The sequence below is a fragment of the Parasteatoda tepidariorum genome, chromosome 9, assembly GCF_982258835.1.
Source record: "Parasteatoda tepidariorum strain Cologne lab strain chromosome 9, Ptep-v5.0, whole genome shotgun sequence".
NCBI classification, from domain to species: Eukaryota; Metazoa; Arthropoda; class Arachnida; order Araneae; family Theridiidae; genus Parasteatoda; species Parasteatoda tepidariorum.
Window position 1 is genome coordinate 31,271,694 of NC_141763.1, and position 12,652 is coordinate 31,284,345.

Genomic DNA, 12,652 nt, shown 5'->3' on the forward strand with positions numbered 1-12,652 from the left:
TTTTAATCATTAACATAGTATACTATTTTAATAATTAAGAATTATTTTATTAAAATTCTAAATCATTAATTAACAATTCAGTTAATTTAACAATTCAGAATTTAAGGAACCTTGTTAGCTATATGGAGTATTTTTCTTCTTCTGCTGCAAGTTTAAGGCACTTTGAAAGATTATAGTGAAATCTTTCAAAAATAGTTTTTCTCTTTTTTTGTGCTAAATTTATGCATAGAGTAATTATTAGGCAGAACTTTAAAGCTTGTTTACTTTTTGAATTGGAATTTTAAAAATATTTTTTTTTGAACGCAAGTAGTATTTTTCAAAGCTGCAAATATTCAAGTGCAATTTTTTATAATTGCACAAACTTAGTTTTTTTTATTTATCAATGAAAACTTGTAACTAGGTAGTTATTTTTGAAATGAAAAAATTAATTGAAAATTGTTTTAAATTGCAATAAATTTTGCATGTATATAAGAAGTATTACCTTAAAAATGTTGCCATTATAATTTCTTTAGCTATTTTAAAAAAAAATACAATTAATGTTGAAGGAGAAAATGACAGAAATTACTGTTCTCATAAATTTAAACTATTGAACAACAGTATTTGACATTTTACTTTCTTTAACTTTTGGAAGACAATTTAGTTATAAATATTAGTGTTAAAATATTTCATTATGTTCTCAAAATGCATTAAAATAAATTTTCAATAATTATTATAGTAATATTTATGTAAAGTCGCTTGTTATATAGTTACCAAACTTCATAGAATAAAATTTTTTTTTGAAGTTTTCTCTATTTTCTTTCAATTCTGCTTTTCCATTAAAAATGTTTCGAAGGTAATCTTCAAAATTATGTTATTTTAAGGTGAAAACTTTGTGAGATGCTGAAAAATTACAGTTTTACAACAAATCTAAGTTGGGAAAGATCACAACTGCTTAGGTTAAAGTTATAATAAAAAAAAATGAATTATATCGATATAATTATTGTGATACATAATATTCATTATCATTGATGTTACAGGCTATTTAGTAATTAATGGCAAAAAACATAGGAGGATGCTTATGTCTTCCCCAATATAAATAACTTACAGTGATGTGAATGTTAAGTGATTCAGATCAGTAATTTTCTTAAGTTAAAAATAAGCTAGTTTTCAGTTTTATAACTTAAGTTTTATACTCATAAAGTCGTTTAAATTATAATTTTATTTTTTTTGGGATTTGTAAATTTATTAACAATACTGACCTAAATAAAATTAAAAACATCCCACTTTTGCAATAATATAAAGTACACTCTCAATATAATGAACTCAGATTACTTCAAAATCCTGTTATGTCAAAAAAATACTTTCCTCTAGGCATTATATATCAACCTAATGTTAATTTGAATTTCTGAGTCGAAGAGTTTCTTCTCAAAACCTTGCTATGTTGAATTTTTTCAGAAAAATTACAAAGTAAGTTAAGTGGAAACCAATTCTTTTCCATTTAAAGGCATAATTATTTTTGTCTTACTTTTAAAAATAAAATTATTATTATTGTAATTAGACTTATAGTCAACTATCATTACATACATATTTAATAGTAAGTATTTATTCTTGTGTTTCATGACTCTACTTTTTAGAGCAATATTTTAGAATATATTTCTCTACTTTTTAGAACATATTTAGTTCTGAACTTGTTATTTTAAAAACTCGCAATCTCGAAATTTTTTTTAGCATCCCTTCAACGTTGAGATATCGAGAGTGTACTTGGAGCAATTTTGTGCTTATGTGCATGTCTTGGATCAATTTTTTACTAATATATTACAGAACTTTGGAACTGTTGTGGAGAATTGGGGAAGTGATTATGACACTGAAGTTATTAATCATAGGTAATGAAGAATCTGAGTGTTGATAATTGTCAAAATTATGAAATTGTACAGTTTTTTCCTCATCTTTTTTAATTTGAAGAATTTTAGGATTTGTTTTAAGAAAGGCTTACAATTAAATTACTTTGGTGTTCAATGTACTATTAAATTAATATAAATATAACATAAAAAAAAACTGATAGGTGGAATAAGGTTTGCCATTAGATTATAGCTGCAAATATAAGAAATTAATTTATAGAGATATTGTTTTGCTGTTTTAATTAATCGAAATATATTTAAAGCAATAGAAAAAATAACTTTTCTACCATATATTAATTAAAAAAAATTTTAAAAATAACACTCTAGTAGTCTACTTTTTAAAAAAATTTAATTACCCTGTTCAATTAAAGAGAGAGTAGAAGTTCAAGTTCAGTACAATTTTAGTGATTATAATAAAATTATGATAAAATGACTTTTTAAATTCTGAGGTATAATTTGCAGAGTAAGATTTTTTTACCATAAACCATAATATTTCATCTATCTTTAACTTTTCTTATGCTATTCTTCAAAGTGTATTTTTTGATGGTAAACTATTTTACAATTACATTTTTAAGTGCAAGATACAATTATATAATACATTTATCATAGCTTTAAATCACTATATAGCAAGCTAAACAATTTCATAAAATAAATTTTCTTTAAACGCAAACGCTATAAAACATATTAATAATAAATAAACATGGTTTAAATTAATAAATACATTGCAATATTTTTAAAAACATACACCAAAGCTAAATTAGTTAAATCATATTTCAAATTTTCTCTCTCAGCAAAAGCCATTACATAAAAAAATTAACTTTCATAAAAAAATACACTTGAATATAGAAGTATTAGTTTACATCACTTTTTAATTGACTTGTGACATTTTTTCGATATTGTAACCCCTTTTAACAGTTCTTCTACTATTCTCAAGGCAGATGTAATACAACCATTGAAGTTGGATTCTGTAAAGCTATCACCGCCACAAATGAGGCATGGGTGTGCATTTAAAACAACACAACCAGGATTATCAATATAAGCATCAATAACCTGTCAAATAAAAATAAATATGTTTATGATATGAAAAACAAATATGTTAAATATATTTTTCAAGCAGTTCCACAGCAATAGTTTCATTAAAAGTAAGAAATTACTTTAATTTTACTAAGACTTTTTTTTAAAAAAAATGTGCTACATACAGGGTCAGTCACAATTCTCTATGGAGTTTGGAAGTCTTATAAAAAAAAACAACCACCATGCTCCCCGTGAGTTTTTCCACCGGTTACATCAAAGATTATGTGGTGTTCAATGCCACATCATTTAACAAAATTATGACAAAGGATCATGACTGCATTTGCTATCATTGATTTTGACATGACGCAGCGAATGTTATCAAAGATTATGTGGTGTTCAATGCCACATCATTTAACAAAATTATGACAAAGGATCATGACTGCATTTGCTATCATTGATTTTGACATGACGCAGCGAATGTAGCGGAAATTAGACTTGAAGTCAGTCGCATCACTATAGGTTTACAAATGAAATATTTCTGAAAATTAAAAAAAAAAAAGAAGGTTATCAGTTTTGAAATTGTACATAAATTAAAGGCTGCACAAGGAGCCTAACTGCAATGTTAATAATTCCTTTACATTGTAACTAGTCAGCAACATAGGTTAAAGAATTATTTAGACAACTCTCCGAAGACAACAAGAAAATGTATAATAATAAAATAACATGTTGAATTTTGAGAAGGGGAGGATTTTGCGTGATGGTACTTGATAGAAGATGAAAATGGAGCACCCCTTTTTTTGAATTTTAGGTCTGACAAAAATAAAACTATTTTCTCCTTTTAACTATACCCAAATTACGGATGGTAGTAAGCTTGATGGAAGGGTTGGTCTTGCTTTTGTAATTTATGAAAATGGAACAGAGAATGTTACTGCCAAGCACCGACTACATAATGAATGTACTGTTTTCCAGGCTGAACTTTTGTGTATAAACCTGGTTGTTAAGTGGATACAAAATTCTTTTAGTGAAAATCAAATTTTTAAATATCTCATTTGTACAGATTCTCTTTCTTCACTTTTTCTTTTGCGTGACACGACTTCTACTGAGAAGCTTGTGGTGGAAATTCACTCGATCTTGAACACTCTTGAAAACGTAACTATTCATTTTTCTTACGTTCGTGGCCATAGCGGTATTTTGGGCAATGAAAGAGCAGACCAATTGGCTAGGGAAGCTACGTGTGCTGAAATAGACTTAAGGGTGTCTGTTCCAGCTTCTCACTGGAAGCGCATCGCTAGAGATAAAATCATTGCGGACTGGAATGCAGAATTTCTTGCTTCGCCTCGGTCGCTCTGGACGAAAAGGTTCTTTCCATCCATTTTTCACCGTTTGCAATGTAAATTCTTTGCAACTGATTTTAAATTGACCCAAATTTTAACAAACCATGGAAATTTTAAAAGATATTTATTTCGTTTCCATCTGCAGACCAGTGGAATTTGTGCTTGCGGTGATGCTGATGAAGATGCTGAACATATTCTTCTTCACTGTAGTCTCCATGCGAGTGCCCGAATGAATTTAAAGACTGATTTGAGACGTCTTTCAATTTGTTGGCCACCTGTCTTATCAGAACTGGTCAAAAGTATTGAAAGTCTTGCGGCCTTGCGGAATTTTGTTTTTAGTGTAAATTTGTAAATTTTTCTCCTTTTGTTTTTTACTTACAACTGTAAGCCTCATGCTATACTTTGTGGTGCATGAGGAGTTTTAAGTCGTTTAAATTAAAAAAAAAAAACTATACCCAAACCTAAAAAATGTTTTTCTTCTTTAAATAATTTAATTTTATAACTATTTTTCTAATGTTCTGTGTCTGTTAGTTTACATATTTTGAAAAGTAGTATAAATTTTGTTTGGCATCAAATTTTGCTTGAACCATTTAGGAAACAATTTAACTTACAAGGGAATCAAGATCAGAATTTCAGCTAAAATGTGTTGAAATTTAGATTGATGTATAAATTTTATTTCACGATAAAATATCTTTTGTAGTGGACAGAAAACATTTGAAAGGTATTATTCTCCAAAAAGGGGGTTCCGAAGAAGATTTTAGCTATCTAGTTAGTTGGAAAGTGGTTTTGTTTGACAACAAACTCTGCTTGTAGCAGTCTGGAAATGAAATGAAGTTGTAGTTGTTGAACATCAGGCATAGAACTCTATTAGAGATTGGAGTATTTTAGATTGTCGGAAAAGGTGAAAAGTTTGATCGCAAGACTAAATTTTACTTGCGTAAATGGGAGTTAAAAGAGAGAAGCCATAAAATAATTCTACACTTTAACTCTTCATCACTTTTTAGTTACTCTTATTGTACTTAACACTTTTATAATTTCTAAAAATATTTATTCACAAAGACATGAATTCTTAAAAAAATTATATAGCTTCGAAAACTTATTATAATTTGTCAGAGGTATGCATTTTAACTTTACTTTAAAAGTAGCATATAGTTAGATACAAATATGTTATAGCAATCAATGTAGTTTAAAATCTTAATTTTTAATTACATTGTATCATATTTTATATCAATGAAATTTAAAAGCAGAATTAGCTTCAACTTTAAATTTTTTAATTAAACATTATTGTTCACTGCAAGCTAATATAATACAATGTTATAAGGAATAAAATTCACAAATCAGAAGTAAAAAAATTAGAATATAATTCATAAATCTATAGAAGATATTTCTAATTATTTTTTTAATTTTTATTTATAATTACACTATAAAAATAAATAAAAATCAGAAAAAAATTAGCAATCTTTGATTTAGACAGCACTTATTATAATGAGGAAAAATTGCAAAAAATTAACATAAACTTTAGATTGCTATTTTATATTTTTACATCCAACTGTAGAACAGCCGAACCAATTCAGAGTTTACAACTACCAATGTTCAATTCTGTAGCCATGGTATATTTATCACTGAAGATATTTTATGTTAGCATTGTGGTCAAAGCTAACCGGGATCAGAATTCGTATTAAATAGCCATTGCTGGGACCCAACCCTGGGTTACCTCATTGGGAGGTGAACACTCAATCCCCCTAGCCATCACAGCTGTCTAGATTTTGATAGAGAATATTTTGATGCATAGAAACAGTAAAGATGGAAATTAAAACATGAACGAAATTTTTTTAGAACTGATTACCTGAGCATTATCCCATTTAATGCACTCTACATGAGATGGTTCAGGTACATTGTTTACAAGGCACTTTAATTGCTTAAGTACAAGATCTTTTATTTCATCTTCACTTGAGTCAGAGTATTTATGAAAAAATTTAACAGTTGTGTGCATAACTAAAGCTGGCAATTCGTTTGGTTGACCTGAAATATAAATGGTATTACAGAGGTCCAAATGCATTTTGTAAAAAAAATTTATCTGTAATATTTAAAGTTTATTATGCCAATATATAAAATTTTTCTATTGCTATCACACAGGTATAATAAAAAGAAAATTCTGAATTAAAAAGATTAAAATTTATAATCATGGACTTTGCTAATTATCTTTAAATCATTCAAAGCAATATTAACATTTATTGATTGCAGAAATCTGTAATAAATCAAGAAGGTTAGGAAAAATGGAATTACAATTGAAGGTAATTTATATGAGAATATCACTTTAAAATGAGAATATGATACCATGCAAGATTAAAAACAATTAAGAACTATCAAACTTAATATGCTATCTAAATTAATATTTCACTTAATCTTTTCCTTTTAAGTTTTTAAATCTAGTTGTAGGTAAATTCAAAATTCAGATTATTTTATACTTAGCTGAACAATTTAAAACATTTGATAAGTGTGAAAAATTAATTTCTAGATGGAATGCACTTTGTTGATAACATAATATACAGAAAAATAAATCAAGTTTATATTTTATAGATTTTTGTATTAAGAAAGTAATATTTACAAAACTCAGTTTTAATTAAAATAAAGATTTTATAAAAAAAAAAGAAGCAAAATTAAGTCAACCTCTTTTACGATTATCTAGAGCTATAAAAGCAATGATGTCATCATCAGGAAAATATTTCATAGACCAAGGCAATTCTTCGAGAACATTCTGTGATTGGTTATACATCAAGGTGACAGCATATCTTGAGGAATATTTTACTTGCTCCATTGCCATTCTGATGTCATCATCTTGATCTGAAATAAATACAAAAAGATTATAAATACAAAATTCAAAATTAAAAGCTTTAACAATTGATAGCTGATAAGTGTAATTCTAGAAAATAATCAATTTATAATTGATGATAAGAATTATTTCAAAGAATCATAATAATTATATTAACAAACATTGCATGAAATGTAAATGAAGTTTTTAAACCCTTTTAAAAGATATTAAATTTTCTTACATGTACTTATTCTGCAATCTGCAATTATTAGTGTTGAACAAAGCTATTTTGAAGACATTAGTAAACATTAAATATAGCAATAATTTTTTTCTTCAAAACTAACTTTAAAGAGATTAAAATTTCCCATCAATTGTCATTTCATTAAAATAATACTAATTATGTTAATATTATTTATACATATATAGAATGACAATTGAAAAAACGTGTGTATATATATCTATATATATAAAACAGAAAAAAGTGCTTAACTTATAGAGCAGAGATTCCCAATCTTTTTACGGCAAAACCAATGCTTCTATAGACTTAGCAACTTAAAAATTTTTTCTGAAATAGCATTTTCAATGAAATGTCATTGAGTAAAATAGCTGTTTCTAAAAAAACAGTGTCAAGCTAAATTGTCATTTGAAAAAAAAAAAAAAAATGAACTGAAGAAAAGATTGATTTTGTATGAAATAGAATCACATGAAGAACATTAAGAGTCTTCTAAAATAATAAGATAAATAAACTAAAATAAATCTAAATATGTCCTGTTATAATGTGTTTATGAAACATGTCTAAAATTTAATTAAAAAGTAAAATTTTAAGAAATTTTTTTTAAAAAGAAACAAAAATTTTGATAATCCATATTGCAAGACCTAATAATCCAAGTTTTGTAACTCCTGATATATTGAAATAAAATTTCTAAAATTTTTGTAACGAAATTAAAATATTTTACCAATTATAAAAAATTTTAAAAAAAGCTACAACATTTTATTTTACTAATGATATCAGAAAAAGGGAAAAATGAAACACCATATTTAATTTTATTTATTTATTTCCTTTAAGTTTAAAAAAATAAAATATTTGATAGGTACATTTGCGCAGAGTAAATGAAGTGTTGATTCTGAAAATTTACAAAAAATACACCAGCAAACATTGCACAAAACTTACTTAATTTTTGAAAATTTCCAGTTAATTTCAAAACTTCTGGAACAGGTATAGTTAGTATAACAGCATTAAATTCTTTTACAATTCCATTACTAGCTTTAATTTCCCATGTGCTTGTATCAGGTTTTAAATTCATTTCTGTTACTTCATATCCTAAATGCACTGTGGCATCTACAAAGATATTTTTTTATTACCACTATTATAAAAGGAAAACATAATACACGTTAATGATTTAGGTTATATACATTAATGATAGAGGTTAACAAGAATATTTATGATTGCTGAGCAAGTAATGATTTTTGAAAAGAGATATAAATCAAAATATCACACCTTAATTTTGATATATTTTTATTTTTTTAACTATGAAAATAAAAATACAGTAGTGTAAGATATTTTTAATGCATTCTATATTCCTTGATTAATACTGAAATTTCTTTTTAACTGAGTCTAACTTAAAAAAAAAAGAAAAAAAATTTTTTTTTTAAGTACAGGATATTATAAAATAAATATTTTCTAGGTATCTTCTAGAATTTATATTTTTTTGCCACAGTTTGAAAACATTTTTACTAAAACTAAATGCATAAAATACATTTTATTCAGAAAATTTTTAAGACACTTTTGTTTTGCAAAAACTTGCATAATGACAGTAGGAGGTTATTATTTGTGATATGCATTGAACAGTACAAAAATTTATTTTATAAGAACTTCTACAAACTTAGATTTTTCATCATTAAAATTTATTTTAAAAATTTAATGGAGTCAATAGTTTTTTTTAAATATAATTAATATAGTTTTATAGACCTTCTCAAAGTCAAATACAGTGGAATAAATAAATAGCAAATACAGTACACTTTCGATTATCTGTGCGCGGATTATCCGGTTTGCGGATTATCCGTGCTCATTCGGGAGTCACACAAAAAAAATAAAGAAAAATATTTTCAAGTTTTATAACACAACCAAATTTTTCGAAGCAATATTCGTATTGAATTGCAGTATATGGAATATCAGCAGCATGGCGAAAGGTAAAATCGTCTACGTTATCACGATCGTGGAGAAAGATCATACCGCTTGATGAATAATCTTCTTGAAATATTCAAGAAAAATATGATATCAGTATTCTTGAACAAGCAAAAGAAATCTAAGGTTTCGAAATTCTTGACGAAGAAAATTTAAAAGTTTGGTTTCAAAGTGATGCATGCGAGCCTGGGTTCCAGTATTTGACAGATGAAGGCATCGTTTTGTTGTTAAATCAAATAGTGATGATAGTAACTGATGCAGAAGATGTAGTAAATGAGAGAAATACACTTTCTCATTCTGCTGCTCTGTGGAAACTTTATTAGATTACATGGGAGGATTTGATTACGGTGACATTACTGAGGTTCGTAAAATATGTGTATCGATATATGGCGAAGACGCATTAGACATTTTTTTAAAAGGAAAATTACTTGTTTTATGTTAAACAGCATGCAAATGTCAGTAATTTTTATATTTTTTGTACTGATATTGATTTTTTCTTTAGTAAAAGAGAGTTTTCGGATTATCCATGGTTTTTGATTGTCCGTGCTACCTGTCTTGGTGATTAACCCGGATAATCGGGAGTGCACTGTATTTGTAAACTAAGTTATAGTTTACCAATATACATTTTTTAGAACTGCTAAACATATTGTAAAATATATTTTTTAAAATAACAATAACATCAATTCATACACTTATTATTTACCTGCTCTGTCTAAAAAGTGCCGAATGAGTGACGAAGTACCACCTGGTGCAACCAAATTCATTTTACTTTCAGAGAGTTTTCGGAAATTTTCGATTTTCTGACCTAAAGGAACTAGTTCATCTTTATCAAGTAATTCATCATAAAACCTAAAAAATACATAAATAAACAATACAAATTAAAAAATTTCCTATAATAATTTAAACTACAATATTATTTAACATATAACATATGACAAATAGCAAAAAGGATTTTTGACAGCAACAATTTCTCGTAACACTCATGCTCACTGTTACGAAATTTACTATTCAACTTTTGTAGATTAAAATTATTAAAAATCCATATACACTTGTAAGTGAGAAATGTATCAAAATTTACTCAAAGTCATTTAAAAATTCTTTTCCCCTATAGTTAGGATAAATAGCAATAAAAATTTGAGCTACAATTAATAGCTGTATATCAGTTATCAACACTGTTATTGGGTTAAAATAATGAATCTCTTAGTTATAATTTTTGAAATATTAATTTTACTTTTTTGAAAAAAATATGTAGATTCAAAATCTAATCAGAATAGTTAAGAAATTTTGAACTATTCAAAGCAAGAAATTAGGGTCAATATTTATAAGTTCATAAAAAGCTTAGTAATCGACTTTGAAAATTAAATAATTAAAAACATATGACAAAATAATAAATTAGAAAACAATGTTTGATCACATATAACATGAATTAAAGAATTAGTCACATAAAACAAAGACACACGATTAAATTTTCTTTTATATACTTGCCTTGCATGACTTCGAATGAACTCCAAAGTGGCACTTACGTACTGTGCACCCATATCTGCAGAACAATTTGGTTCACTTGGATTATGGAATGTATGAAATCTGCCTCCTAAAATTCATAAATGAGAAACTGCAGTTAAATCAATATTTATAAATCTTATATATTACAGTAGAAGAGTTTTTCACCCAAATTAGTAAATAACAGAAAACATAAAATACATTACCAAAAAAATTAAGAAATAGAAAATCAGTTCAAGATAACTAATGCTATTTCTTGCATTGGGGAACAAATTTTTTACTGCAAAAAATTATCTTTTGTTTTTACCATTTTATATTAAAATTTAATTACTTTTTTTTTAAATATAGAAATTGTTTACACTGTTAAAGGTGAACTATTTAGTGAGGATTAATGATGAGGAAGCAATGAAAATTACAGGGATGAGATTGGCCAAAAGGCAAAAAAGCTGAATTTTCATGCAAGTAAATTGTGATTTATAGCAAAAATATCAGTAACATATTCTTATCCAGTTTCGCTGATGTTGTAATGTCAACATAGTAATGATTTCGCTGATGTTGTAATGTCAACATATAGCAAGAATCGTCGATAGAAAAACTGACACATTTATAGGAACTAATTTTAAAAAAAACTTACTTTTTACAAGAATCACGATCTTGGATTTTAAAATCGCGTGAACATAAATCACGATATTGAAATCACGTGAATGAAGCTCGATATTGGATTTCAAAAATGTGAAAATACAAATCATGATGCGTAATTTTCAGATCGCGTAGATACAAATTACGATGCATAATTTCTAAATGGCGTGAATACGAATCCAAAGGCTAATTTTTAAATCACGTGTAAATACGAAAATAGATGTTGAATATTACAACCGCGTAAACGAATCACAACATTGGAAAAACTCGCCGTGAATACAAATCGTTACATAGAATTTGAATGCCTCAATACATATCGTGATATTGGATTTTTAAATCTTGCAAATAAGAAATGCAATGAACGATATTGAAATCGCGTGAATAAGAATCACAGTGCGCAACTTTTAAATCAGGTAATTACGAAAATCGATGCTTGATATTAAAATACGAGCTATCTAGCGGAAGGGGAAAAATTAGGAAAATCTTATTTTCTGCTCGTAAAAGCTAAAATAAGTAGATATCTAGAAGGGTTAGCAGTTACGTAGTTTGAATCTTCAATCTATCTTTCGATATATTATATCTATATATCAAATCGGAAATAAATATAATTATTTATAAAAAAAACTGAAACTTTTAGAAAATCTGAGTTTTTGATAATAAGGCTGAAATTCAAGAGACAAAAGTGAAAAAGGCGGAAATCCGCTATAAAGCGGAAAAATCTCACCCCTGAAATTAACAATCATAAACATTGCATAGAACTAAATTTCAATAAACTTGCTTTAGTTTCTGTCATAAATTCTGCAAAAATTATTTTGCAAACTCCTGAGTGAATTCTTTTTAAGTGCTAAGATGCATTTAAATAAAATATGTAAAAGAAAGACATATTTTAATCACTAGGCTAAGCTTAAAAATACTAAATTTTGATTTTTAATGACAGTAAAAAATAAAAATGTTTTATTTAAAAAAATATGGTCACATAAATGAACTGATTTTGTACCAATGTAATTTTCTTTTTCCCAAATTTCAATATCAGCAGAAGCTTCATGTTGGATTAAATTTGCTGTAACACTACCTGTCAAACCGCATCCTACAATAAGAATTTTAGAAAAAATCTTTTTATCCATCTTACTAGAACATTTGTTTTGTATTACAGTTAATAAATAAAACTTGTAAAATGAAAAAAAGTAGCTGACAACTTTTCAAATTTCTTCAGTTCCACTTTAAAAACTGATGGATCCAACTTTTGTTATCATAAGTCATTGAAGATCCTCAGTTCGCCTTTTTAGTTAAT

General features: G+C 26.7%; 1 protein-coding gene across 2 annotated transcripts; it reads right to left on the bottom strand.

Moving 5' to 3' along the window:
• Positions 1-1,195: 1,195 nt before the first annotated feature.
• LOC107441860 (renalase) lies at positions 1,196-12,583 on the bottom strand. 2 transcript variants are annotated; one of them, XM_016055251.5, is made up of 7 exons: positions 12,359-12,582; positions 10,708-10,813; positions 9,926-10,071; positions 8,209-8,376; positions 6,896-7,069; positions 6,072-6,247; positions 1,196-2,927 (listed from the first exon to the last, which is right to left on the bottom strand). In XM_016055251.5, the coding sequence occupies exons 1-7, from the start codon at positions 12,483-12,485 to the stop codon at positions 2,739-2,741; spliced, it is 1,086 nt and encodes a 361-aa protein (XP_015910737.1). In that variant the 5' UTR covers positions 12,486-12,582; the 3' UTR covers positions 1,196-2,738. The 2 variants fall into 2 exon arrangements, with proteins under 2 accessions (XP_015910737.1, XP_042908391.1); XM_043052457.3 differs by lacking the exon at positions 8,209-8,376 and having other exon boundaries at positions 2,185-2,927; positions 12,359-12,583.
• Between the last annotated feature and the right edge of the window lie 69 nt (positions 12,584-12,652).

Bases quoted from the DNA above. Each gene is read 5' to 3' on its own strand.
- LOC107441860 (XM_016055251.5), bottom strand. From the start codon at position 12,485: ATGGATAAAAAGATTTTTTCTAAAATTCTTATTGTAGGATGCGGTTTG. The intron at 10,814-12,358 runs GTACAAAATCAG...TATGAATTTTAG, and splicing joins GGAAAAAGAAAATTACATTG to GAGGCAGATTTCATACATTC. The intron at 10,072-10,707 runs GCAAGTATATAA...TGTATTTTTTAG, and splicing joins TTCATTCGAAGTCATGCAAG to GTTTTATGATGAATTACTTG.